This window comes from Echinops telfairi, unplaced genomic scaffold (genome assembly GCF_000313985.2).
Source record: "Echinops telfairi isolate 266 unplaced genomic scaffold, ASM31398v2 ScPeMD7_3;HRSCAF=10, whole genome shotgun sequence".
Lineage (NCBI taxonomy): Eukaryota > Metazoa > Chordata > Mammalia > Afrosoricida > Tenrecidae > Echinops > Echinops telfairi.
The window spans coordinates 61,248,542-61,271,740 of NW_022103899.1; the positions used below are offsets into that span (position 1 = coordinate 61,248,542).

The window sequence follows — 23,199 nt, forward strand, 5'->3', positions numbered from 1 at the left end:
AGTGGGCCTTGTTTGTGGGACCTCGCAGAGATGTTAATCCAGCCCAGCCAAGGGCACGGAGGGGTTAGGGTTCAGGGGTACGCTGGCTCGAGGTTCTGGGGAGCGCCTCTGCGTGGGCCTCCTGGGGTGGCAGCTCACTCCGTTCCAAGTGCCACCCGTTTGCCTTATCCTGGACGCTAAGGGCACGTTGTGAGGAGTTCCCCGTTGACACAGCCGATGTCCTATGGGTGCTGAAGAAGGAAGCCGCGGGGTTGCCCTGTACCCTGGAATGCCAGCGCTCAGGAAGAGCGTGGTTGTCTGGGTGCGGCTGGTCAAGGACTTCGAGGGCCTCTGGGGCCACTTTGACCTCGAAGGACTCTGGAGACCCTACCAAACTAGCCCCGACTGCAGTTTAATTACAATGTATCTTTGTAACCCTCTAGATAACAGTGGTTCTCAACCTTCTTAATGCCGAGCGACCCTTTAATACAGTTCCTCGTGTTGTGGTGACCCCCAACTATAAAATTATTTTTGTTGCTACTTCATAACTGTCATTTTGCTACAGTTATGAATCTGGCGACCCCTGTGAAAGGGTCGTTCGATCCCCAGTGGGGTCGCGACCCACAGGTTGAGAAACGCTGCTCTAGAACCTATTCTAGGGGGGGAATGAAAGGATTGGAGCTGCAGTCCTCCTCCCGTCCCCGCCCCAATCTGGCACTCCGACTTTGAATGCTGAAAGAAACCAAAGTAGTTTTGCTGGTCACCAGAAAGCCAGGAGATACTTGCAAATTACAACCGTACTTCCTCAGAGAAAAGAGCTGAAAGGATGCCCCCTAGAAGGGCCCAAGCATTGAATATCAATGGCGGGCCAAGATGAAGACCGATGGGGGAGGGAGGGAGGCCTGGCTGATGCCTCCCCTATGGGGGATGGCCTGTGGGAAGGCGGTGGGGGATGGCCTGTGGGAAGGCGGTGGGGAGGGGAGAGGAGGTCAATTTACAAAGTTCACTCCCAAGTCATCTCATCTGAATCATTCAAAGGCTTGGGGGTGGGGTGGGGTGGGGTGGGGGGGTAGGACTGAAACTGACCAACCAGACTGGCTCACCAGGGAGTTATGGGTGCTGCCCATTCCACTCAAGGCCACACCTTGTGGCCCAGAGCAGAAACAGCCCCCATGCCTTCTGAACTTAAACCTTAGTAAGGGGGGCAGATTGCCAGGCCTTGCTTCCGCAGTACACCCACTGGGTTGGGTTCCAAACACCCACCTTTAGGTTAGTGGCTAAGCGCTGCCTCTTTACATCACCACTAAGTGCTGGGCCCTTTCACAAAAAAGGACCCTTTTCCAAGAGGGCTACTGTGGAGGGAGTGTGTGTGGGTGCCAGCCACCCTCCCAAGGTAAGGAGGGTCACTGGACACTAAGCAGTCACCCACAGAACCAGAAGAATGAGTACTGGGACTCCAGGGAGGACAGTTCTTCTCCCCCTGCCCCCTGCCAAGGAAGCCCTAGAAGAATGAAGTTGTTGGGAGAGGGTAGCGTGAAAGGCCCTGAGAAGCAGAGCCCTGGAGAAGGCTGTCCTAGGACTCAGGTGTCCACCCCACTCCCACTTGCAGCCTCTCCCACCTCCTGCTCCTTTGCTCCTGGACTTGGGAGGTGGGATGTGGGTGGAAGGTTCTGGACTGGTTTCTTTCAGAGCTGAGAAATAACGCATAGGTAGGCAGCTGGACTTGCCAGTCTCCAGCCGTCCACAAATGTCCCCTGGTTGAATCAGACTCATTGGTTCCCTGTCCTTGCCCAAGAGTGGAGAATGGATGGGTGGGTCTTCCTAGCCCGCGCCCCAGGATCCCTCAGTGTACAGACCCATCCCTCAAAGTCACCATGCGAGGCTCAAAGTAACGGTGACCTCCATGGCCTTTGAAACAGAAGGAACTCTGGGCTTCCAACAGCAGCTTGTCATATGAGAAAAAGACCAGCAGAAAAAGGCCACTGGCCTGACTTGGTGCCAGCAATGATGCCTCCTTGGAGGTGTAATTTCCCTTTCAGGAAAGAGGGAAGCTTTGGGAACAAGCCCAAAGAATTTCCACCCAGGGATCAGCTTGTTAGAGGGTAACACAGACCCAAAGGAGAGATAAGCTGAGGCAGTCTGGGTGGGACCAGTCCAGAAAACTTCGGAACACAGTCCTGTCTCCTCAGGGACCCCTGCTGGGTTTCCAGTGAGAGGAGAGCAGGTTGCTCTCCTGCACATGTTTGTTTCCATCCAGGCACTGTTGCTATTTGGGGGGTGAGGGGGGAACCATGGGCAACGAATGAATGATAAGTTTTTCAGATCTTCCTCTCTAGAGTTTATCCGCCCTGAAGACAGCCCTGTGCAGGTGTGTGTGTGAGACACCATGACATGACGTCATCTTCCCTTCCACGCCATGTCACTAGAAGGAGAAGCCTAGAGGGTTGAGCCCTGCCTCTGGAGGCCCAGGGGCTACTCTAATCAAAGCCACAGCACATCAGCCAGAGATGCCTGGGCCAAGGGGGTGATCCTCAGAAACCCACTTCGCTCCGTGACAAAGAGGAGCCCAAAGCTTATGAAGGAGCAGAAACTGATCAGGAAATGAAGCTGACCAGAGGCTCATGGGCACCCACTGGGACTCAAGCAGGAGTTTAGAAACTCCTTCTCCAAACCCCACCTTTTAATTATTTATTTATTAAGACGGATGCGTTGAAATGCTTGTGGCTGTGACATCCTAGTTTATTTCTTGCTGTCTCCCCCCACCCCCCTTCATGTTTCTTGCAGAAACTTTTTTTAGGCAAGTTTTTTTTGGCAAGTAAACGCAAAACAAACAGAAAACAAAACTCCAAAACAAACAAAACCCACCCAAAGCCAACAAAAACCACATGAAACAAGTAAAACTCAAAGATAAGAGGCAACCGAAGGCCCAGCTCCTTTCCAACAACAAGTCCTGGGACTCCGCGATTCCTGCTCCGTTGGAAAATCTCTGGAGAAGAGAACCTCCCACCGACCGTCCTGGACGCGCGGGGCCGTTTCCTGGGTGAAGCAGGCTCCTTCTCGATGTATTTATTTTACTTTCGTCACCGAGCCTGGTGATTTCGCATCTGTAAGCAGACTCGGGTGGGAATGCGGGAAACAGCCTTACGGTAAGCGCGGTGGATTCAGCACCGCAGAAGCCTCAGGTGGGTGTGCAGGGCGCTCCCTATGGGCCACGCAAGTAATGACCTCAGCTAGATGGGGGCGGGCTTGGGTGCGCGTGTGCCACTTCTGGTGGGGTTGGGGGTGGGGGATCGGAAACGGCTAGAGTGGGGGAGGGGGAAGATGCCCAGTTTTTGTTCTACCCCCTCCCCGCCCAATAGCCCACAAGAAAAGCCATTGAGTGATTGCTGGTTTACATAAGATGAGCAGCTCTGGGGCGAGTAAATGGAAATTTGACTTTTCGTTCAGAAGATTTCGACTCACAGCGACCCTATGGGACAGGGTCGAACTGTCCCTTCCCCACCCACCCCGTGGGTTCCGAGACCATAGCTAAAGAGGAAAAAGCCAGTTTTTTTCTCCTGGGGAGGGGCTGGTGGTTACAAACTGCTGACCTTGAGATTAGCAGAGCCACCCGTAACCCACAGTGCCACTAGGACTCCAGGCCTCTGCTGGTCCCTCTGAGAAACGGGGAGAAGTCCGGCGCCCTCCCACAAGCGCGCTTACGTCACGAGCTGTCCAGGGGACCGGATTGGAGCGCTGTCGCCTGGGCGCAGCGAGAGGGCGACAAGATGTGACCCCGCGGCTGGGGCCTTCCCCCGGGCGCTGGCCGGAACCCGGGGGTGGGGGTGGGGCGGGCGCGGGGAGCCAGAAAGGGACCGGATTCTGCGCCTGTGGCTTCCAGCCCAGCCAGGCGTCGGCCGCGGGGAGACGATTGTCTGTCTTTTCCTATTATTTTGTTTTAAATAAAGACGAGTCAGCGCTCTGCCGTTAAAGGAGCTGAAGCCCATCCCTCTTAGAAGGTGGGTCTGGCTCCCCAGACCCCAGGGCGGCAGTTTTGAGCACCCCCGGGGGTGGGGAAGAGTGACGTGGGGGTGGAGCGGGTTGGGGGCGGGACCCCGGGTGCTGGCCCTGGCCTGGAGCCTCCCCCGTCCCCCGCTCTGCGCTCGCCCCCTGCGGGCCGCAGTGGGAATCGCGCACCCCCACCCCCCTCCGGTCCCCAGCGGAGGTGCGGGCTGGTCCCCGGCTGGGGCGCCCCATCCCGAGGTCACAGCAGGAATCCATTCCGTGCGCTTGGGCCTCGTTGCCACGCGCGCTCCCCCGCCATCCCGGCGTGGGTGTTTTCATTGTTTTATTTGCAAAGAGCAGCCATCTCCGGGTTTAATGCGGCCCCGTTCTCTCGTTTGCACGGCGTCAAGTGTTTCTTCTGAACTCATTTCCATCTACGAAACATGCTTCAGCAAGTAGCTAATTTCTCCTGGATGGCTTCGCCTCGCATTTGCATATAAAGCGAGTGGGGGGCCGGTCCAATCTGGGGTTGCGTGCGCGGGGTGGGGGTGTGTGCCTTGGCCTCCTCTCGGGAGTGGGAAGAACCAGGGCTTGGCTGGGGAAGCGGGGGCGGATCTTGGCGGCGGGGGGTGGGGTGGGGTGGGGTGGGGGGGCGGGAGGCGCCCCACCCCGATCTGGGAAGGTGCCCCCTTCGGTCGTATGGTCCCGGGCTCATGTATCCCGAAGTGCGTTTCTGAAACCGGGTGTGCCGAGCAGTCTTGTGGCTTTACCTTCTTCATCCAAGTCTCCCAGCTTCCGGGGTCAGAGGTCCTCCGACGCGCTCCGTGGGCTCTCTCTCATCCCCAAACTGCAATGCGGACATTTAAAGTGCAGTATTTTTCAATTAGAGCTGACGAATTCAATCAAAATTCCATAGATTAGGATGAAATGAGGCATGGGTCATTTACAGGGGAATTTAATTGCCGAGCCATTAGACAAATAGTATATTTGCCATTCGAGCGCGATCCATCATTTTCGACATCAATACCGGAGCCGTGCGCCCGGCCCGCAGCCCGGCGCCGCTGTAAACACTCCCTCGCCCGGACCCTCTGATTATATCTGATTTCATTTCGGGCCATGGGAATTATAAATGTTCACGCAATCAAGTTCATTAGGACTTCAAATCGTATTTCTGATTGGGACTGCTCTGCCGCTGGCCGCGGTGCTTCTGCAAACCCCACGGTGCTGCTTCTGCAAAACATCATTTGGAGTGAAAGCTAGCGCTTTTGTCTCCCGACTCCCCTTCCCGCTTCCCTCCCCCCTGGTGCCCCACCCCCACGTTCCCCGGTCCCCCTCAAGGGGTGGGGGAAGACAACCTTGAACCCCTTCTCCTTCCCACCCAGAGCAGGTTTGGGAGAAGGTAGAGCTATACCCCAGAGCCCCTCCAGTCCAATGGGGGCTCTCGAGGTTTCCCAGAGTCGGCTGGGCTGCTGTGTGGACTTACACAGTGCCCCCACTCTGGTGACCACCGGAGATAAGCACCCCAAAGGGCAGGCCCATCTCTCCCACCCCACCCTGGCACTGGCCCACCAATCCCCAGAGTGATACTGGGGTTTTACAACTGCAGGCCGGGCTCCTAAGTGTGTGTGTGTAAGGGGGGGAGGGGCAGTGAGGTGAGGTGGGTTCTTTTTGTTGGTGAATCACAAGTGGGTGCCTACTTCCCATCTCTCACTTCTACTGGGTGCCTGCAGGCCAGAGCTGGGCACTCTCAGGTCCAGGGGCTGCAGGCCTGTGGGCAGCTGTTGACCAGAGCGGAGGGGTGGGGTGGGGACACAAACAAGGGGACCCTTTCCCCTGTCGATGACCCCCCCCCCCCAGAGACTCTATTCCCAAGATAACAGCTCTCTCTTCCTGGGAGCAAACCCAAGAAACAAAGGAGCTTGGCCTTCCAGGGAGAGAAGCGGACACCAGGCCTCCCAGCACAGCTGAAAAATAATAGCTTAATATTAACTGCTTCTCATAAAAATATACTTTCACAGAAGCACAGCTAAGAGCCGAAAACCCTCATTTTAGCACGCACTCTGTGCCCATCGCTGTGAGCTGCCTCAGTAATTTAATTGGAATGAGACGTGAGGAATGTGTCATTTTTGAAGAATTTATGCATCACTTCCTAGAAATCTCATTGTGTTAACTAGGAGCCCCCCGCGTTCTGTTTAGAAGCCGTAATCACATTTTTATGTGTCTGTATTACGAGTTAATGTGACCTCCTGTCTTTAGTGGGGAAGAAGAAGAAAAAAATTCCCTTTTCCTGACATCGGTATCAGATTCAGGCCAGCCTAAAATAGACCGAGACCCGGGTCTACCCACTATGCTCCCAAACTTAGCAACTTTGTTCAGTGAAAGAAAACACGGTGTGTGTGTGTGTGTGTGTGTGTGTGTAGGGGGGGGAGTGCCTTGCCAGTGAATAATTACACAGCGAATTAAAACCCCCTCTCATTGAACATCATCCTCGACAGCAAATACTGCATCCTCAATCATGTTTATTGCTTACAAATTGCATTACAAAGAAATCTACTCTTTTTACTGAAGTGATTAAGCCAAGAGCGCCAGGCCTGCAGAAATGGTGTCTGCAAGTCTGGGTGAGGGCTGGAAACCCAGCCGGTTACGTGGCCGCGGCCCATGTGTAATTTGGTGAAAGAACAGGAAGCTAGACGCCCAGATGAGGCTTGGGCTGCCACTGACAGCACCCTAAAAGTCAACTTTGGGTCATATTTATCTGTCCGCGCTGTGCCTGTGAAAGGAGCCCCTTTCCTACCAAGGACGGAGCCAATTCCAGAATCAACATTTTAATTACCGGATCCCTTCTCCCCTTTTATTAGTGCAGCTCCAGGAATGAAAGTGGGGTGTCCTCACCTGGGTCCTTCATCTGGGGGAGCTCACACCTTCTTCACCCATTCTTCCCCCACTTCTAAGGAGGCAGGTGGGTGGGCTGCCGGGAAGTCGTTTGCTTATGGCGCCACCTGCAGGATTCTACGCAAACAAACGCCAACCTTACCAGCGTCTTGCCTGGTCCATGTCTCCATATGATTATTATTTTCCCCCACTTCCTCTTTCTGGTTGGATATTGTCTTTCTCTTCACCCAAGTGCACCCCTGTCTACCCTTTAAGCCTGTGACTTCCCTTCTGCTCCCCTCCCGCGTCTTTCCTGCTCCCGGGACCATCAAAGTCGATTTCTTTCTGTATGCAAACCTTTACTCTACTCTCTTAGATAGGGTTGTAGACAATGTTCGTCCTTTCCATAGATATCACGAGATCCCCTTAGGGGAACGAGCCCGTGGGCCTGAGGGAGCAGGGGACACAGTCTTGGGGGACAGCATACTTGACAAAGACAGTGTTCGTGTTCGATATCCTACTTGGGCAAGTAGCCGAGAGTGACCCGGTGGGGGTCCTTAAAAGCTCAAGAGCAGCCATCTAAGTAAGGCACACCCTTGGCCTCCCCCCAGCCAGAGGAAATAAATGTGATGTAAATCAAATGACATGGGGAACAATGAGTCCACCGGACTCGAGGGTCACGCCAACATCAGTCGGAAGATCGGAAGAACCACTGCCCAAGGCTCTGAGGAGAAAACATTGAGCAGAACTCTGACCTGTAAGAGCCAGGCTTAATCGGCGAGGGGCAGGGGAGACCCTTGAGACCATGGCCCTGAGTCACCCTTCGGCTTGTGAACCCAACCCGTCCCATCCCTGTGACACCCGTGACAGAGTAGCCATTTGAGGTGGGGGCTGTCTGGGGAACGCCATGCATACCAGCTAGCCTCCCTATGCCACCAATCTGAAACAGTTCCAGCCGTCACATGAGGGTGGGTTCATTCAATGTCTGACCAGGATGGCAGCCAATGATGTTATCCAAAAACAGGGTTCCAGATCACAGGTGCGGCAGCTACCTGAGACCCAAGCTGAGAGGGCAAAGCAACAGGAAACACAGGGGAGCGCAGATAGTACATGGAAGGGATACTATTATTGGGTGCGATGAACCAAAGTGAGTCCGGATGATTGACTGTGAGATAGACGCTCTGCTCTGTAAACCCTCACCTAACTCGGTAAAAAAAGTATATATATATAATCTTCATATTGCAATTCATGCCTGGGCTCTGGGCATTGTCCTCAGGCCTGTTTCAGCAATCCAAGGAAGTACATTTTTGTTTTAAAAGAGAAAGGTGTTGGTGTTCAGCCAAAGCCTGGTGTTTGGAATAGCTGTGAGTACTCCCCACCTTTGCTTGACCAAGAAAGGAAGTCCACATTGCATGGGTGAGAGGTGACCCGTTGAAGCTTCGTGATATCCCGAAGGGGACACAGCAAATTTGACTAAGGAATCTTTTTTTTTTTTTTTTTAAAGCAATCGTTTGACTGGAACTTCACCCACATGCCAGGCAATTCCATAGTTCAGTCCTATCAAGAATAGCTGTACAATCGTGGCCACAGTCAATTCTAGAACATCTCCTTCTTTCGTGTCCTCATTGTTATGCATGTAATTATCACTTTTTAACTGTGGCAAAGATATACGATGCCACAAAACACCCTCCAATTCAGCAGTTCCTGTGTGGTGCACAGTTCAGGGCCATTGATTACATTCTTCATGTTGTACAACCTTGATTGACATCCTTTACAAATTATCCCATCACCACGAACATCCACTCAATGGCCCCTGAGCCAAAACTCTTCTGCTGATGAAGGAATCTTCATCCTGGAAACCGCAGAAGAAAAGGTGCCCTGGCCCCAGGTTTATCCCGGGGTCCTGGGCAGCCTTTCAGAGGAAACGCTCCTGCTGTGTGAAGGAGGGCGCATCTGCTGGGGCTGAGGTTAAGCACCTCAGGTGCCTAGTAGTCCCCTGATTGGCGTTGGTGGTGGTGGGGGGCTGCTCTCTCCAGCCAGAGGAGCCAGTGTTCTTCCCCAAAGTTCAACAGCCTGGGTCATGGACGTGTGTTTAAAGGGCGATTTCAGAGGTTGGAAGCGTGATGATTCCAGACAAGTCCTGGGAGAGCAAATGCTTCTCAGCCGTGAAGAGTCCATAGTTCTGATTTTCTTCAAAACACGATGAACGGATGGCTACGGAGTCGCTCCCACTGCCGCAGCGCAGTGGGACAGATCCCTTTGGCTCCATTTCTCTGAAACACCCACACGGGCAGTTGTATTGAGAAGAAAGTTGGTGAATGGTCGTTGGGGGCGGAGGAAGGGGAGAGAGAATTAGTGCTCAGAGGATGCTGGGTCTCTGTGAAGGGGCATAAGAAACACTGGCAAAGGGTAGTGGTGGTGAGTGCTGTTGTGGGTCGAATTATGTCCCTCCCAGAACCTGGGTGGTGAATCCTGACCGCTATGCCTGCAGCAGAGAAGCCCCGGTACAGGGTACAGCCTTGGAAACCCACAGAGGCAGTGCCACCCTGTCCTCTGGGGATGCTGGGAGTCAGAATGGACTGGGTGACAGTGGGTTTTGAGTTATGCCAGTAGTTAGAATCTCACCTGGGCACAGGTGATCTTGTTATGCTAATGAGACAGGATCCGGTGAGTGTGTGCCTGGAGTCAATCTCTGACCAGATAGGAAAGACATTGAGCAACGGAGCTAAGGAGAAAGAGGAGGAAATAGACGCTGGATCTCCTGGAGAACTCCCAGAAATGCGGTGGCTCAGATGAAGAGCCAGGGATCTTCCCCTGAGCCGACACAGAGACCGACAGAGACTTCCCCTTCCGGTCTCCCAAACAGTGAAAAGGAACAGCTGCATGCCGCAGCCGCTCATAGCTGGTGTTTCCGGTGAGCAGCCCCAGAGAGCGAAGACATTTGCACAACATAATGAATGGAGTTAAAATCTGAACTGTCGATGCAGAAAACTGCTGAAATGGTCAACGGCTTGTTGTGTGAACTTACACCACATTAAAAGCTGAAACGGGCACACACACATGGACAACCAGACCCGTCGGTGTGCTGCTGTGGACTGTGGATCGTGTCTGGCTGTCCACCTGCAAAACCACCCGAGGCCACTCTTATATGCGACTAAGGAAGCCTTGAGAAGCCACACAGGCCACTGTTGTCCCATTGAGTCATGACCGTGACTTGGGACCAAGATTCAGTGCATCTCCACAGCCCCCAGAATGAAGACAACTCCACCCTCGCATCTAGCTCCACCGCCCCCTTCACTCCTTCTCCAGCCAGGGGGTGTCCCCAGTGAGGTGGGGCCAGGTGAAGGAGCCCTGACATCTCAGGAGGTTCCGTTTGTGGTTTTGTTACGGTTGCTCGTTGGTCCATGTGGACAAGGAGCGCTGGGCTTGATGTGATGTTAACTAGGATACAATGTTCCACATACACCAAGTCAAATGGTGTTGATTTGGTCACTGTATTTCACAATTAGTTATGTTGTTGCATAGGGTATTTTAATACACAACTAGTCATGCCGCTGATTAGGAGATAGCATTCCACGTACAACTAGACTTGGTGTTGCCCAGGTCACGACATTCCATCTACAACTAGACACGATGTTCTCTTGGGCAAAGGACGGTGAGGGTGCGCATCGTAGAAGTCACAGAGGACTCAGTCACAGGCATGGCTATAGAAGCCATGCAGTAGGCGGACGGACGTCCCCCCTTCCTGGGGTGCTGCAGTCTAATTCGATGCAGAGGCATGCGGAGATAAAGTGCCAGGAAGAGGGGCCCTCCCCCCACATCTCTTCGAGGTGCCCAAGACTCCAGTGGTCACGTCTGCCCTGCTCATTGGGAAGGTCTCAACCCCAAGCACTGGGCTGGGCCCCCCAGAGGTTGCTCCACACTCCTTGCCACGGAGTCATCTCCCCCCGACAGCGCCCCCATGGGGGGAAGTGGACCTGCCCCTGTGAGCTTCTGAGACTAGAAAATCTTCTCTTGCTCCTGAGGAACCGCCGGTGGTTTCAAACTGCTGACCTGCTGCGGCTCTGCTACCTCACGGCTCCACCGGGGCTGGCTCAGCCAGGACAGAGAGGATGGCTGGAGGAGGGAGTGATTGATCACCAAGGTACTTCCTGCATCAGCTCTTCCTCCGAGCAACCGCATTTCAAAAAAAAGTCCTTGGAGGTGAAAATAATGAAAAGGAACAAATTCCTTCAAAGCCCTGCAATCTCAGAGGCGCTGGGGCTCACTGCAGGGCCAGGTTGCTGGTGTAAGCTGTTAAAAAAAACATAGGGTTTCTGGAAACCTAACAAGACATTAGCGTTTTCGAAGCATAAAGTCAACATGAACTTGAGGCGCTGTGCTTTGTTCTGGGAAGCGCTGGGACATATTTAAACTGGGATGCAGTTAAACAATCCAAGCCGGGCTATAAGGTGGGGCTGACGGAGGCAGAGGGCTGTCCAGGCGGGCTCCCTCAGAGTCCCATCGGCAGTTTCGTGAGCACTGGGCTCTGAGCAGCTCCCCTGTCTTCACGCTTCTTCTCCCAGCTGCTTGTTCTTGCCAAGAGTGGCTTCCACTTTCAACAGTCTTGACCAGGACAATTGTGTTAGGCTGGGTTCCCCAGAGAAGCAAAACTGCTGCGGCTTGTATGTGTCTGTTTACAGAAAGAGATGGACACTGAGAAAGGGCTCACACGCTCGTACGAGTGGGTAAGGCCGGTCTGGTTCAAGTCCTTCAGTTGGATGTCACCTGGAGGCTTCTCCTGACTCCAGTGTCTGCAGGGGATGATGAGCAGGAAGTGGGAAGATGGATTAGGAGGGCCACTGGCTGGCGGATGCCGAGTTGGATGATTCCAAGGCCGGCAGTCTCCCGATGGCTCCTGACATCGGCAGGCGATATAACCAGAGGTTAACGAACCAGATGCGGGAGCCAGCTCCATACAGACGGTCCGTCTAAACTAAGAGTTGCCACACTCCAATGAAGCCTCCCTCAACTATGTCAAGGGTGTGAGCAGATGGAAGAGACGGTGCTCTGGCCCTTTCTCCCCCAAACTGCTTGGCTGCTTCATGGAAGATCCTATCTTGGGCTGACTTCTCCCCTTAGATCACAGCAGGGGAGAATTCTGGCCCGGTCAAGCTGCCCTCAAACCTAACTATCACAACAATAGTGGAATATACCGACCCAAACCATGTCACTTTGAGGACACAGCTGCACCTGACCCAAGCCATAGTATTGTCAAGACCTTGTCTGCATTCAGATTATGCAAAGGCATTTGGACTCATAGCCATCCCAGTGGGTCACAACCAACTCTGGATGGCACTGAGGAGAGGGGAACTCCGGGACCCTCCTTTTGTTCACGTAGAACCTGCCCACGGATCAAGAGACTCCGGCCTGGTTTCAATCAGGACAGTCTGTGTCCTGTCACCATGCTCATCACTCTGTATGCTGAGCAAAGCCTCAGAGAGGCTGGGCTCAGGGTCAGAGGCGGCTTAGGAACAAGCTGCCGTTTGCACACGACACAACATCGCTCGCTCAAAGGGCGGAGCCCTTGAGATGCTTGCTGACGCAGGGGAAAGCTGCAGCCGCCAGTGGGAATTCCAACTGAATGCTCAGCAAAACCAAACCAACATTCTTACAGCTGGCCCACAGACAACATCAGGATGACATGGAGAGAAGATGGAAGTGGTCAAGGGTTTCGTCTTGTCTGACCCACCGTCAGTGCTCCCAGGAGCAGCAGTCAAGAGATCAAAGGGCACGTGACATCGGGTCAATCGGCTGCACAGACTTGGTTGAAGTGTCGAAAAGCAAGCGTGTCACTTTCAGGACTAAGGCGCACCTGATCCGAGCCAGGTCTTTTGCTGTCACCTGGTCTGCACGTGGAAGCGGGACCCTGACTAAGGAAGACCGAAGAGCATTCCATGCATTGAATTGTCGTGCTGCGGGCTCTCCGGGAGGGTGGAGGGAAGGTGGGTGGGAAGGGGGAACCGATGACAAGGATCTACATATAACCTCCTCCCTGGGGGACGGACAGTGGAGAAGTGGGCGAAGGGAAATGTAAGATATGACAAAATAATAATAATTCATAAATTATCAAGGGTTCATGGGGGAGGGGGAGCAAGGAGGGAGGGAAAAAATGAAGAGCTGATACCAAGGGCTCAAGTAGAAAGCAACTGTTCTGAGAATGATGAGGGAAACAAATGTACAAAAGCGCTTGACACGATGGATGGATGTGTGGATTGTGATAAGAGTTGTGCGAGCCCCCAACAAAATGATTTAATTATTAAAAAAAGAGAAAGCCCTGTGGGCTCTTAAAAGAACAGATCTGTTTGAAGAAGTGCAGCCTGACAAAGGCTCCTTAGAAGCAAGGGTGTCGAGACTCATGTGCTTGGGCGGGCTGTCAGGAGAAGCTAGTCCCCGGAGAAGGACACCAGGCTTGGTAACGTAGCGGGGCAGCGACCAAGGGGAAGGCTCTTGAGACGGATGGCACTGTGGCTGCAACAATGGGCTCAAGCACAGGAACACTTGTGGGGATGGTTGTGTGAGTCTGAGCAGACCAGAGAAACAAATTCACAGAGACACTCCTATGTGTATAAGAAAGAGCTTTAGATACAAGAGCAATTGAATATTGAGAAAACACCCCAGCCCAGTCCAGATCAAGTCCTTAAGTCTGATGAGCCCATATGTCCAATACCAGTCTGCAAGTTCCTCCTCAGACTCAGGTAACACATGCAATGACGTCGAGCGCAGGACGATCACAGGCCAGCGGGTGGAAGGTCTTGCGGATGCAGTGGCAGTGGAAGCATCTCAGCGCTGGCAGGGGTCTCCACGTGGCTCCTCCAGCTCCAGGGCTCTGGCATAGCTCCATGTGTCTTCTCCACAGAAATGTCTCACAGGGAGTGAGAGTGTGTCCTGCCTCCAGTGAGCCATTTGCCTCCTTAGGGCCTCCAAATAAGGTTCTCAAGCAGCGACCTGATTGACAGGCTAAACTCCACCCTGTCCCTCTTCAGTCTCAAATTGACAACAGATGATGTAAGGACCACAAGGGCGCAGGCCTGGGTAGTGTTCTTTTCTGTTGCGGGCGGGGTCTTTTTGTGTCAGCACTGACTGGATGACACCTACCAACAGTAACTTTTCTGAACAGGGTCTCGGGCCCTCACCTTCACAGTCTTTCCAGTGAGTGGGCCTGGTGACCGCCACCAGCAGAGGTGTCCCTCAGGCTGGTTAGCCATGCAGACACCTGGCCCGTCCCACACCTAGAGCGTCCAAGCCTACATCCCAGCAGGGCTCCTTGACCTCCAGCTTCCCCATCCTGCACCAGGCAGCCAGCGAGGGAGGTTGGAGTCCTGCTGAAGAGCCCGGCTATGCTGACAGGGGCCACCATGGGGCAGTGTTGATGCCCAGAAAACTGGCGTTGGGTCAGAGGACCGGGCAGTTTGTGGCAAAGATGGGGGCGGGCAGTAGCAGAAGCTGGGGCTTGGTGTCCGATGACTGTTCCTGCTGGTCCACTGACCCGCACCCACAAGGTTCAGCTGGACTTGCTTCTTCTACATACACGGGGCTGCTCACTCTCCTTCCCTGTGCTACTGCCCCTCCCAGCCTCCTCCTCCATCCCTCTGACCCCACTTCCCTGTGCTACTGCCCCTCCAGCCCCCTCCTCTGTCCCTCTGACCCCACTTCCCTGTGCTACTGCCCCTCCCAGCCTCCTCCTCCGTCCCTCTGACCCCACTTCCCTGTGCTACTGCCCCTCCCAGCCTCCTCCTCCGTGCCTCTGACCCACCCTCCATCCCACTCCTGCAGGGGGTTTTGTTCATCGCCTGCAGTCCTTTTCCAAATGGGCACCTTCCTGAAGGCGTGGCTCCTCCCTCCTCCCTCTTCTTGCCTGAGGCCCCTGGGAAAAGAGAGGGGACCCAAGACGCCTACTGCATGCTTGCCCTCTGAGCATCTCTCCCTGGTGAAGCTCCAGCCCATCAGCCCTCTCCCAACCTGGGCATGCCCTCCCCTGCTCCCCCTCCCCTGGTGCTCCCTGCTGGACTGCTGGTGTTGTCCTCTCAGCTTTGTTTGGGACCAGTGTCCAACGGAGACCCGTGTGCAAGTCCCACCCTCAATGTCCTTCTCAGGACCCCTGGGGCAGCAGTGGGCCAGGGCAGCACTCTGGTTCTGGACTCGAGTGTCCTGTTCTGGGGAGGAACTTCTCTGGCGACTGGACCCTGGTATGGGGTGGGCATGCCTGGGGGTCTGAGGCTGGGCTGCCAGCCTGTGCGTCCACAACTAAACGAGCTCTTGTTCAGTGCCGTCAAGTGGTTCTGACCCGGAGCGACCCCGTGGGAAACCATCCTCACCACTGTCTTATGTCTGAGCCCGCTGACGCAGCCCCGGTGTCGGCCCATCTCATCCAGGGCCTTCCTCTGTGTCCCTGACCCTCTGCTCTACCAGATATGACGTCCTTCTCCAGGACCTGGTCTCCTGATGAGGACAGTCTCCTATGTGACAGTCTCGCCATCTTGTTTCTAAGGAGCCTTGTTTTGCACTTCTTGCCAGATGGTCTCTGTTCTGGCAGTCCACCGACCTTCAGCGGTCCGTGCCTACACTGGCGTTCAAATGCACTGCCTCTTCCGCCGTCTCCTTTGACGTGTGTTTCCGCATCAGCCCCGAGCTCCTGCAGGCTGGGTCCCAGCCCTCCACAGCCAGGCGAATGGCACTGTCAACGGAGTGGTAGGCATCTCCTGGTTTCCTGGTGCACCACAGCATCTGACACCCCTGCGGTCATTTCTGACAGGTGTGCCGGTGTGATGGAGACACTGTGAGATGCTGTGCGCATTCCCAGCAAGTGACCAGACCAAGACGCCAGACCCCTGCCGCTGAGGCGAGTCCGGCGCTCTGGGGGGCCGGGCAGAACTGCCCCTGTGGGTTTCTGCAGCTCTCACTCTTTACTGAAGCAGGCAGCCTCATCTTTCTTCCTGGGAGAGGCTGGTGGCTTGGAATTGCTGGCCTTTGGGTGAGAAGTCCAGCGTCTAACCCACTGTGCCACCGGGCCTTTTCCTACGAGGAAGCACAGAGACCGACCTGCTGGACGCAGGATGGACACAGACCTTCCGTTCGAATGCCAGCAAGGCAGTGTCCATGGAGTACCGAGGGAGAAAGACCAGGCTGTCTGCTCCCATGAAGAGGGACGGTCTTGGATGCTCCAGAGTGGCCGCAAGTCGGAGTGGACTGGCAGTGCTGGGTTTGGTTATGAGAGGGACACCGCAGATCTAGGGGAACCTCTACTAGGAGACTCGAGATGCCGCCAGCTCCCCACCCTGGCTCCCCACTCTGGGCAGCAGCAAGGATTTTTATTACAAACGCAGGGTGATTCCGGAGAGCCATACACCCCCCACCCCCCATCAGACCGAGAGTGATGTGCAGCGGGTCCCCCCGGGGTGTTACCATGGTACCCATCCTCCTCCACATCAGTAGCAGGTCCTCAGTGCAAGATGCCTTCAGGCTCCAGGAGCAGGTAGTCCTGCAGGGACCTGGGCAGGGGCAGCAGGGGGACCAGCTGGAAACAGCGCTTGCCAAACAGCTTCCGGATGGCGCTCCGGCAGAGGTGCTGCAGGCAGCGCGGGGTGCCGGCCAGGCAGAGGAAGGACTGGTAGAAGGGCTGATGCATCTGGGAAGCGAAGCAGGAGTGTGAGTCTATGTCCCGGGACCGGCAGGATCCTCCCCCCTGCCCCAGCTTTGAGGCCCGTGACTGCTCACAAGATCCAGCCTTGGCTCAGGCTGGGCCCCAGTCCAGTCTGTTTTGATTCACAGCGACCCCCTGTGTGTGTAAGCATGTCTGTGTCACGGTACAAGTGCTCTGTGGGGTCTCCCATGGCCCTGACCTTCCAGAAGCAAGTGGCCAGGCACGTACTCTGAGGCAATGGGGGTGGATTAGAACCGCCAACCTTTTGGGTAGTCTTGGCAGCCGCGCAGGACCACCTGCGACCAGATGACCACACTGGGAAGGACAACTTCCTGTTTCCTGGGGGTGACTTCCTGTTTGCCCAGCCCGCCCCCTGGCGCCCTTGACACTGAAGGTTCCTGTGGCTGCTGTTGGTCGGCTCTGACTCAGGGTGGTCCTGCGGCCTCCTCACCATGTCCTGTGTGAACCCATTTGCCAAAGGTCTTCCTCCTTTTCGCGGCCCATCTGGGAGGAAGACCCTCATCAAGATGGATCGACTCCATGGCCATCCCTGATGGCACAGTGGATACGTGCTGGGCTGCTAACCTCGGAGTCAGCAGTTCGAAACCCCCAGCTGCTCCCAGGGAGAAAGATGAGGCTCTCTGCTCCTGAAAAGAGTTACAGTCTCGGAAACCCACTGGACAGTTCTGCCCTGCCCTGTAGGGTCGCTGTGAGTGGAAATCCACTCGAGGGCAGTGAGCTCAGTTTCTGGGCTTCTGCTTTACCAAGTGAGACATCTTTCTCCAGGGCCTGGGCCTGGGCCCCTCCCGATCACACGTCTGGAGTCTAGGTGCACTCCACACATCTCTGCCCCCAGGGGACCTTCGTTTTTCTTTGATGGATGGGCCCAGGAACCCTGTGGAAGCCAGCTGGAGCCCAGAACTGCTTTAGAGTTCAATAGTGCACCCAGTGGGCATAGGCAGCGCTGGCTTAGTGGGAGGACTCTCCTCTTTGAAGCTGTAGACCCAGGCTTGATTCCGGGCCAGGGAGTCTCAAGCTCAGCTGCCACGGTCCTCATGGGTGGCCGGCGTGTTGCTAGGATGCCCAACAGCTGCCAGCGGAGCTTCCAGACTAAGAGGGACTGGGGAGAAGAGACTAGGAAGAAAAGCCCGGCCCATCTCTATCTGAAAACGCCCTTCTGGGTCATCCTGGGGTGGGCCTTGCCTGGGAGCAGCAGGTGGCAGCTAGGAATGACAACCCCGTGGGTTGAATGAGGGTACTTCCTAGAGGCTCCTGGGGAAACGGCTCCCTCCCTCTTTCTGAGTCACCTGTGGGCCTGGATGTGGGTCCAGAGGGGAGGCCCTGTCATCGCAGTGGTGGGATGAGGCTGACACAGGGACCTCTGTGGATCAGGTGGGCTCTGGACCCACACCCCCTGGCCATTGGGTCCCCAGCCAAGGCTGGTTTTACTGCACCCTGCAGCCAGCAGCTCCCCAGTGAGAACAACGGGTCCTTGGCCATGTGAGTGTTGAGGCCACCCCTGAAGGAAAGCAGCAGATTGGCCGCAACCCCGAGCTCACACACAACAGCTATGGCGAGCCAGGCGAGGGGCCGGGCGGTGTTTCCTTCTGCCGCACGCTGGGTCAGAGCAAACTCAAGCAACAACAGCAGCAGAAGGAAAACAGAAAATGTGTAAATACAGCCCCTCCCCTCTTCTCTTTGCTTCTTCAATGGACACACACACCCCTGCGTTTGGACATTAGTGCCAGGCACCATGCATGGGAAAGAGGGACCCGGCAGACGACCCCCTCACCTGGAACACCTCCTCCGGGATGGCGGCCTTCCAGCCCTCGGACACGCGGAGCCAGCGGTAGGAATTGAAGAGGACTTCGATGACTGTGGAGGTGGACGCACAGGTCTTCAGCACCTGCTCGGAAGAGGTGACCGTGCAGTTGAGAGGCCTGGGTTTTGGGGTCCCAGGTGGGGAAGAAGTGGGGTAGGGTGGGGGGCATATTTGGCTCTGTTAAAAAGAACATTCTGACAAGATAAATTGTATCGGGTTCATTTGGTTTTGGAAAAGATTCATCAACTGAGGTAACAGGGCCCCAGCAAAACGGGGACATGCTTCCCTGAACCAGGCAGACTGAGTGAGGGAGTGGGGAGAGAGGGAGGGAGAAGAAGGGAGTGGAGGGGAGACAGGAAGAGGAGGGCCATGGACTGAATGCCCCCCGCCCTCCCCCCCAGCTATGTGTCAACTTGGCTGGCCGTGAAGCTCAGCGGTTTGGCAGCTGTGAAGGGACATCATATCATCACCTCCTGGATGTGATTTGCCAAGTAAACCAATAAGAGGATTATGCGGGGGATGTAACACCCTTAATCCCATCACAGCACTGATCCGATAAAAGGGGTGTTTCCAAGGGCACACCATTCATCTCACTAGAGATCAGAGGGACCACCAAGAAGGAAGAGCTGGGAGGGGAGTGTGTCCTTTTGACCCAGGCCACTGTATTGTGACCCCGTATTCCCCTTGGTCCAGGGGAAGACCAATGCCCAGTAGCATGGAGATCTCTGAGAGATGCTGAGCCGAAAGACACTGGAAGGAGACAAGGACCTTTCCCCAGAGCGGACACACACACACACAGAGAGAGTGCTTCCCCTAGAACCAACCTCTGAAACCGGTTTCCTAAATCTGTGAGAAAATAAGTGTCTGTTCAGCGAAGCCATCCCCTTTCGGTATTTCTGCCATCTCTGCGGGATCCCACGGACAACAGGCACTGGGCAGGTTAGATGAGAAGCGTGGAGCCAGCGAGGTTTATGCTCATGGTGGTGGAATGATTTGGGAAAGGAATTGCAAGATGAGAATGGCTGTACACCTTGAAGAAGGGAGTGGACCTCCCTGACATTGTCCAGCCAGAAGGAGTGAAAAGGCGTATCAAAGATAATAGAGACATTTAAAAGAGTTTCTTTAATTCTTAGACTCCAGCAAGCCTTGAGGAAAAAACCCAAAGCAAAACCCAAACGCACAGACAGACATACACGTCAGCACAAGGCCCCACAGAGACCCTTTCTCATAGCACCTCGACGGCTGTGCTGGGAGCTGAACACACAGGGCTCCTCTCTCTCCCTCCCAGGACGGGGGCAGCACCCTTTTCCCCCCACCGCAGAGGCGGACTGTGAGGCGCTGGGAGGGAGCCCTGTCTCCATGTTCTAGGAAACGGAGAATCGGGGAGACGCATTATGACACTCCCCGAGACCTGGCCACTGATTCCACTACCACAGTCCCTACTGCCCATCTACAGCCTCCTCTTCAAGGTGGGCACATGACTCACAGTTTTCAGACACACTTTAAAAAAAAAAATGATGGAGTGCCCTGATTTTTGGTGGAAATAGGCAGAGCAGATCCCCCACCCCACAATTTCCATAAGCCGAGTTCAGAGACACTGGCTCCCCCCTTCACATCATGTTTCTGGCTCTGAGATCTCTCCCCAGGGGTGCTTTACCCCCATTGACTTACACTCAGGGGCCCCTACACTGTGTACCTGCGCCTCAGTGTGGTCCATTTGATTTCACACAGGCAGTTATTCTGAAGGGCGTGATGCTCAAGAATGTTCTTTACAACCTCCACCAAACTGGCTTAGGGTCAGGAGGACTGCAGGGGGTATTTTGGTTCAAGGCTCGAACATTTTCTTAGAGCAATGGATTTGGGGATTTCTCCAACCTTGGTGGGTCCAGTAAGTCTTAGTTCTACAAAAAACTTGAAATTCTGTTCCACATTCCCTCCTTTTGATCAAGAATAATCTATAGTGTTATTGATCAGAATATGGCAGTCATGGGAGCCTGGCACTATCTAGTTCCAGTCTCAAGGCAAAAGACAAATTATGGGATGTTTCAAAGTACACAAAAGTAGATTGAATAGTATGGAAAACCCTGTACACTCATCAAGAATTGTGTCCAATCCTGCCAGATCCATTCTTCCATTTACCTCCGGCCCAATATCACTTAGAGCAAACTCCATGCATCCTGTCATTTCACTCATGTCCCTGTGTCTCGCAGAGGACTCTTAAAAAACCAAACCATAAACACAATGTCATTAGAATAGCTGAAAAATGGATAGTTCCTTAATGCTATCTTAATGCCTACACGAAACATACGCTGTTTGGCTATAATGTGCTACTCGTTTAGGCCGGATTAAAAATTTGAAAAATGATGGTTTTGCATCTCTTTTCATATCTAAGTTCAGCTTCTCATTTTATTTGTTGAGCTTTTTTGGGGGGAGGATTTTGATATCGCTTTAAACTAACGTGATAAACTTTCTAAGATGTTCTTCCTACTGGGGGAGACTCTGGAAAGCTGATGCCTGTTGGCATTCTGGAGGGGCGTTAGGCCTGGCACGTGAAGGGTGTGAGCCTCACACGCGTGGGCCTTGTCCTTAGGCACCAGCGCGCCAGTTCTGACTCACCCTGACCCCGTGCACAGCAGAAGGAAACACTGCCTGGGCCTGGGTCACCCTCACAATCGTGCCTACGTTTGAGACCACAGATGGATCTCTGTCCAGTCGCTGTGTCCATCCACCTTATCGAGGGTCTGCCCCTTGTCCTTCCCCAGGGACTGGTCCCTCCTGATCACATGTCCAAAGTACGTGAGCCAAGCTCTCGCCCGGCCTGACTTCCTCCGAGACGTTCTTTCCGTAGTCTATGCAACCAATCATCAATATACTTTGTTTCTGGTCCATACCATTATTCACAGGCCCGGATCTCTGCTGGTCTCCTTCATTCGTTGTCCAGCTGTCCAATACACACGGTTGGGTCAGGCACACCTGAATCCTCAAAATGCCATCTTTGCTCTCTAACAACGTACAGGGGTTTCTGCATCAGACTGGCCTGGGGCAGGGTGCTGTCTGGTTTCCCGGCTGCTGCTTCCATGGGCCTTGATGGGGGAGGCAAGTACAGTGAAATTCTTGACAGAACGAGGGAGTGGTACGTGGTTCCAAAGCAGGAAATGTGTGTGCCAGGGCTGACGCCTTTCACCATCCGGATTCCATCTGTACGCTGATGGACTATCTGAAGAACGCAGCATCCAGACCGGAGGAAGACCCACGGACAACCTTCCACACACAGATGACACAACCTTGCTCGCTCAAAACATAGAGGCCTTGAAGCACTTGCTGAGGAAGCTCAAAGACACTGCAGTTCAGTATATATCACCCTCAACATAAACCAAAGCAGTCAAACTCCTTGCCACTGACTCAAAGCCGACTCATAGCGAGAGAGAGAGAGAGAGAGAGAGAGAGAGAGAGAGAGAGAGAGAGAGAGAGAGAGAGAGAGAATCCTTACAACGGGACCTAGAAGCAGCAGCCTGGTAAGTGGGGGAAAGATCTGTATTTAGTTCCAGGTCATGCTTTGACTTTTTCAATTTCCATAGTTATTAGTATATTTAGTTTTGATTTGTTTTCCTGGAAAGCAATCTTCCTCTTGCAGGAGCGCAGCACTGCACCGGTGTGTGGGTGGAGGAGTGTGTGTGCTGATGGGGATGGGGGGCAGCACCTGGAGCAATCCTAGCAGAATTACAACCTCCCCTGGGGCTGAAGGGGAGAGCGAGTGTGGAGGGGCTGTCTTACCGGGAGCAGTGACCCTCGGAGGGGGACACTCAGCCAGCGTGGAGCAGAGAGGGAGCTGAAGGAACACCTGCTCTGACCTCATCATCTTTCTCTCCCTCCTGCTGCTGGGACAGCCTACTGGTTGACCCCAGGTGGAAGGCAGAGGGCTGACAGCTTATTGATGTTGTTCAGGTAGACAAGCTGGGAATCTGGAAGGGCAAGAGGGTGTGATATCTCCACTGTGTCCATGACTCAGCACCTTGTCATTTGATGAGGGCCCTGGATGGTGGCCCAAAGGGTTTGTGCTTGACCACTGCCCCAAAGGTTGGTGGTTCAAACCCATGCAATGGTGCATCGGGGGAAAGATTGTTGTTGGGCTTGGAGTGACTGCTGACTCCTGATGACCCTCTAGGACACAGAGAACTGGCCCGCTGGGTTTCCTGAGCAGCCATCTTTTCCGCAGGAGAAGATGGGTCCTTTCTCCAGGGGAAACCTTGGCTTTGAACTGCTGACCTTAGCAGCTGAGTGCTTCATCCTGGTGCCACCAGGATGAGAGCCAAGAGGCCCCACGGGAGCAGTTCTACTCTGTAACACGTGGGGTCGCTGGGTGTTGGGGGTCGGGGGTGGGTGGACTCTGTGGCAGTGGGTTTGATTTGGTTGCATTTGAAATTCTCTGTAATTAGATTTTCAATCTCTTGTTTGTTTCGTCTTGCTGGAAGTTTGTCGACTTTGTTCCCTGCCCCTCCCCGGGAAGGAATCAGCGATTGGGCTTCGTTGATTAGATCTCTGTCAGAATATTCTAATCCATTAATTTTCGCCTTTATCATTATTCATTCCTTCCTCTCATCTCTCATCGTGTGTTTCTCTTTCCATTTCCTTAATTGACTGCTCAGATAATTCAGTCGCATTGTTCCCCTTCAGTGATAATAAAAGTAACTTTGAAAAATGGGGTGGCTTTTCCTTTGTACGCGGGCATGCTCACAAATCATACGTTTCGAGGTGCTTGTCTTTTTTTCTTCAGCAGCCCGCCGTTAAGTAGCGGTGCTGTAGTTGTTCGGGACAGTCCAGGCGGGTCCACTCTTAGTGACCTCATGTACAGCACTGCCTG

At 54.1% G+C, this 23,199-nt stretch overlaps 1 protein-coding gene across 1 annotated transcript in view; it reads right to left on the reverse strand.

The window, feature by feature from the left end:
• Nucleotides 1–14,626: 14,626 nt before the first annotated feature.
• The window catches only part of ASB18 (ankyrin repeat and SOCS box containing 18), an 83,861-nt gene continuing 75,288 nt past the window's right edge, over nt 14,627–23,199 (reverse strand). Inside the window, exons 6-7 of the mRNA XM_004701860.2 lie at nt 18,309–18,422; nt 14,627–16,501 (exon numbers count right to left, since the gene is read on the reverse strand). Coding sequence (XP_004701917.1) covers nt 16,316–16,501; nt 18,309–18,422 — 300 coding nt within the window. The 3' untranslated portion in view covers nt 14,627–16,315. The remainder of the gene's footprint in view (nt 16,502–18,308; nt 18,423–23,199) is intronic.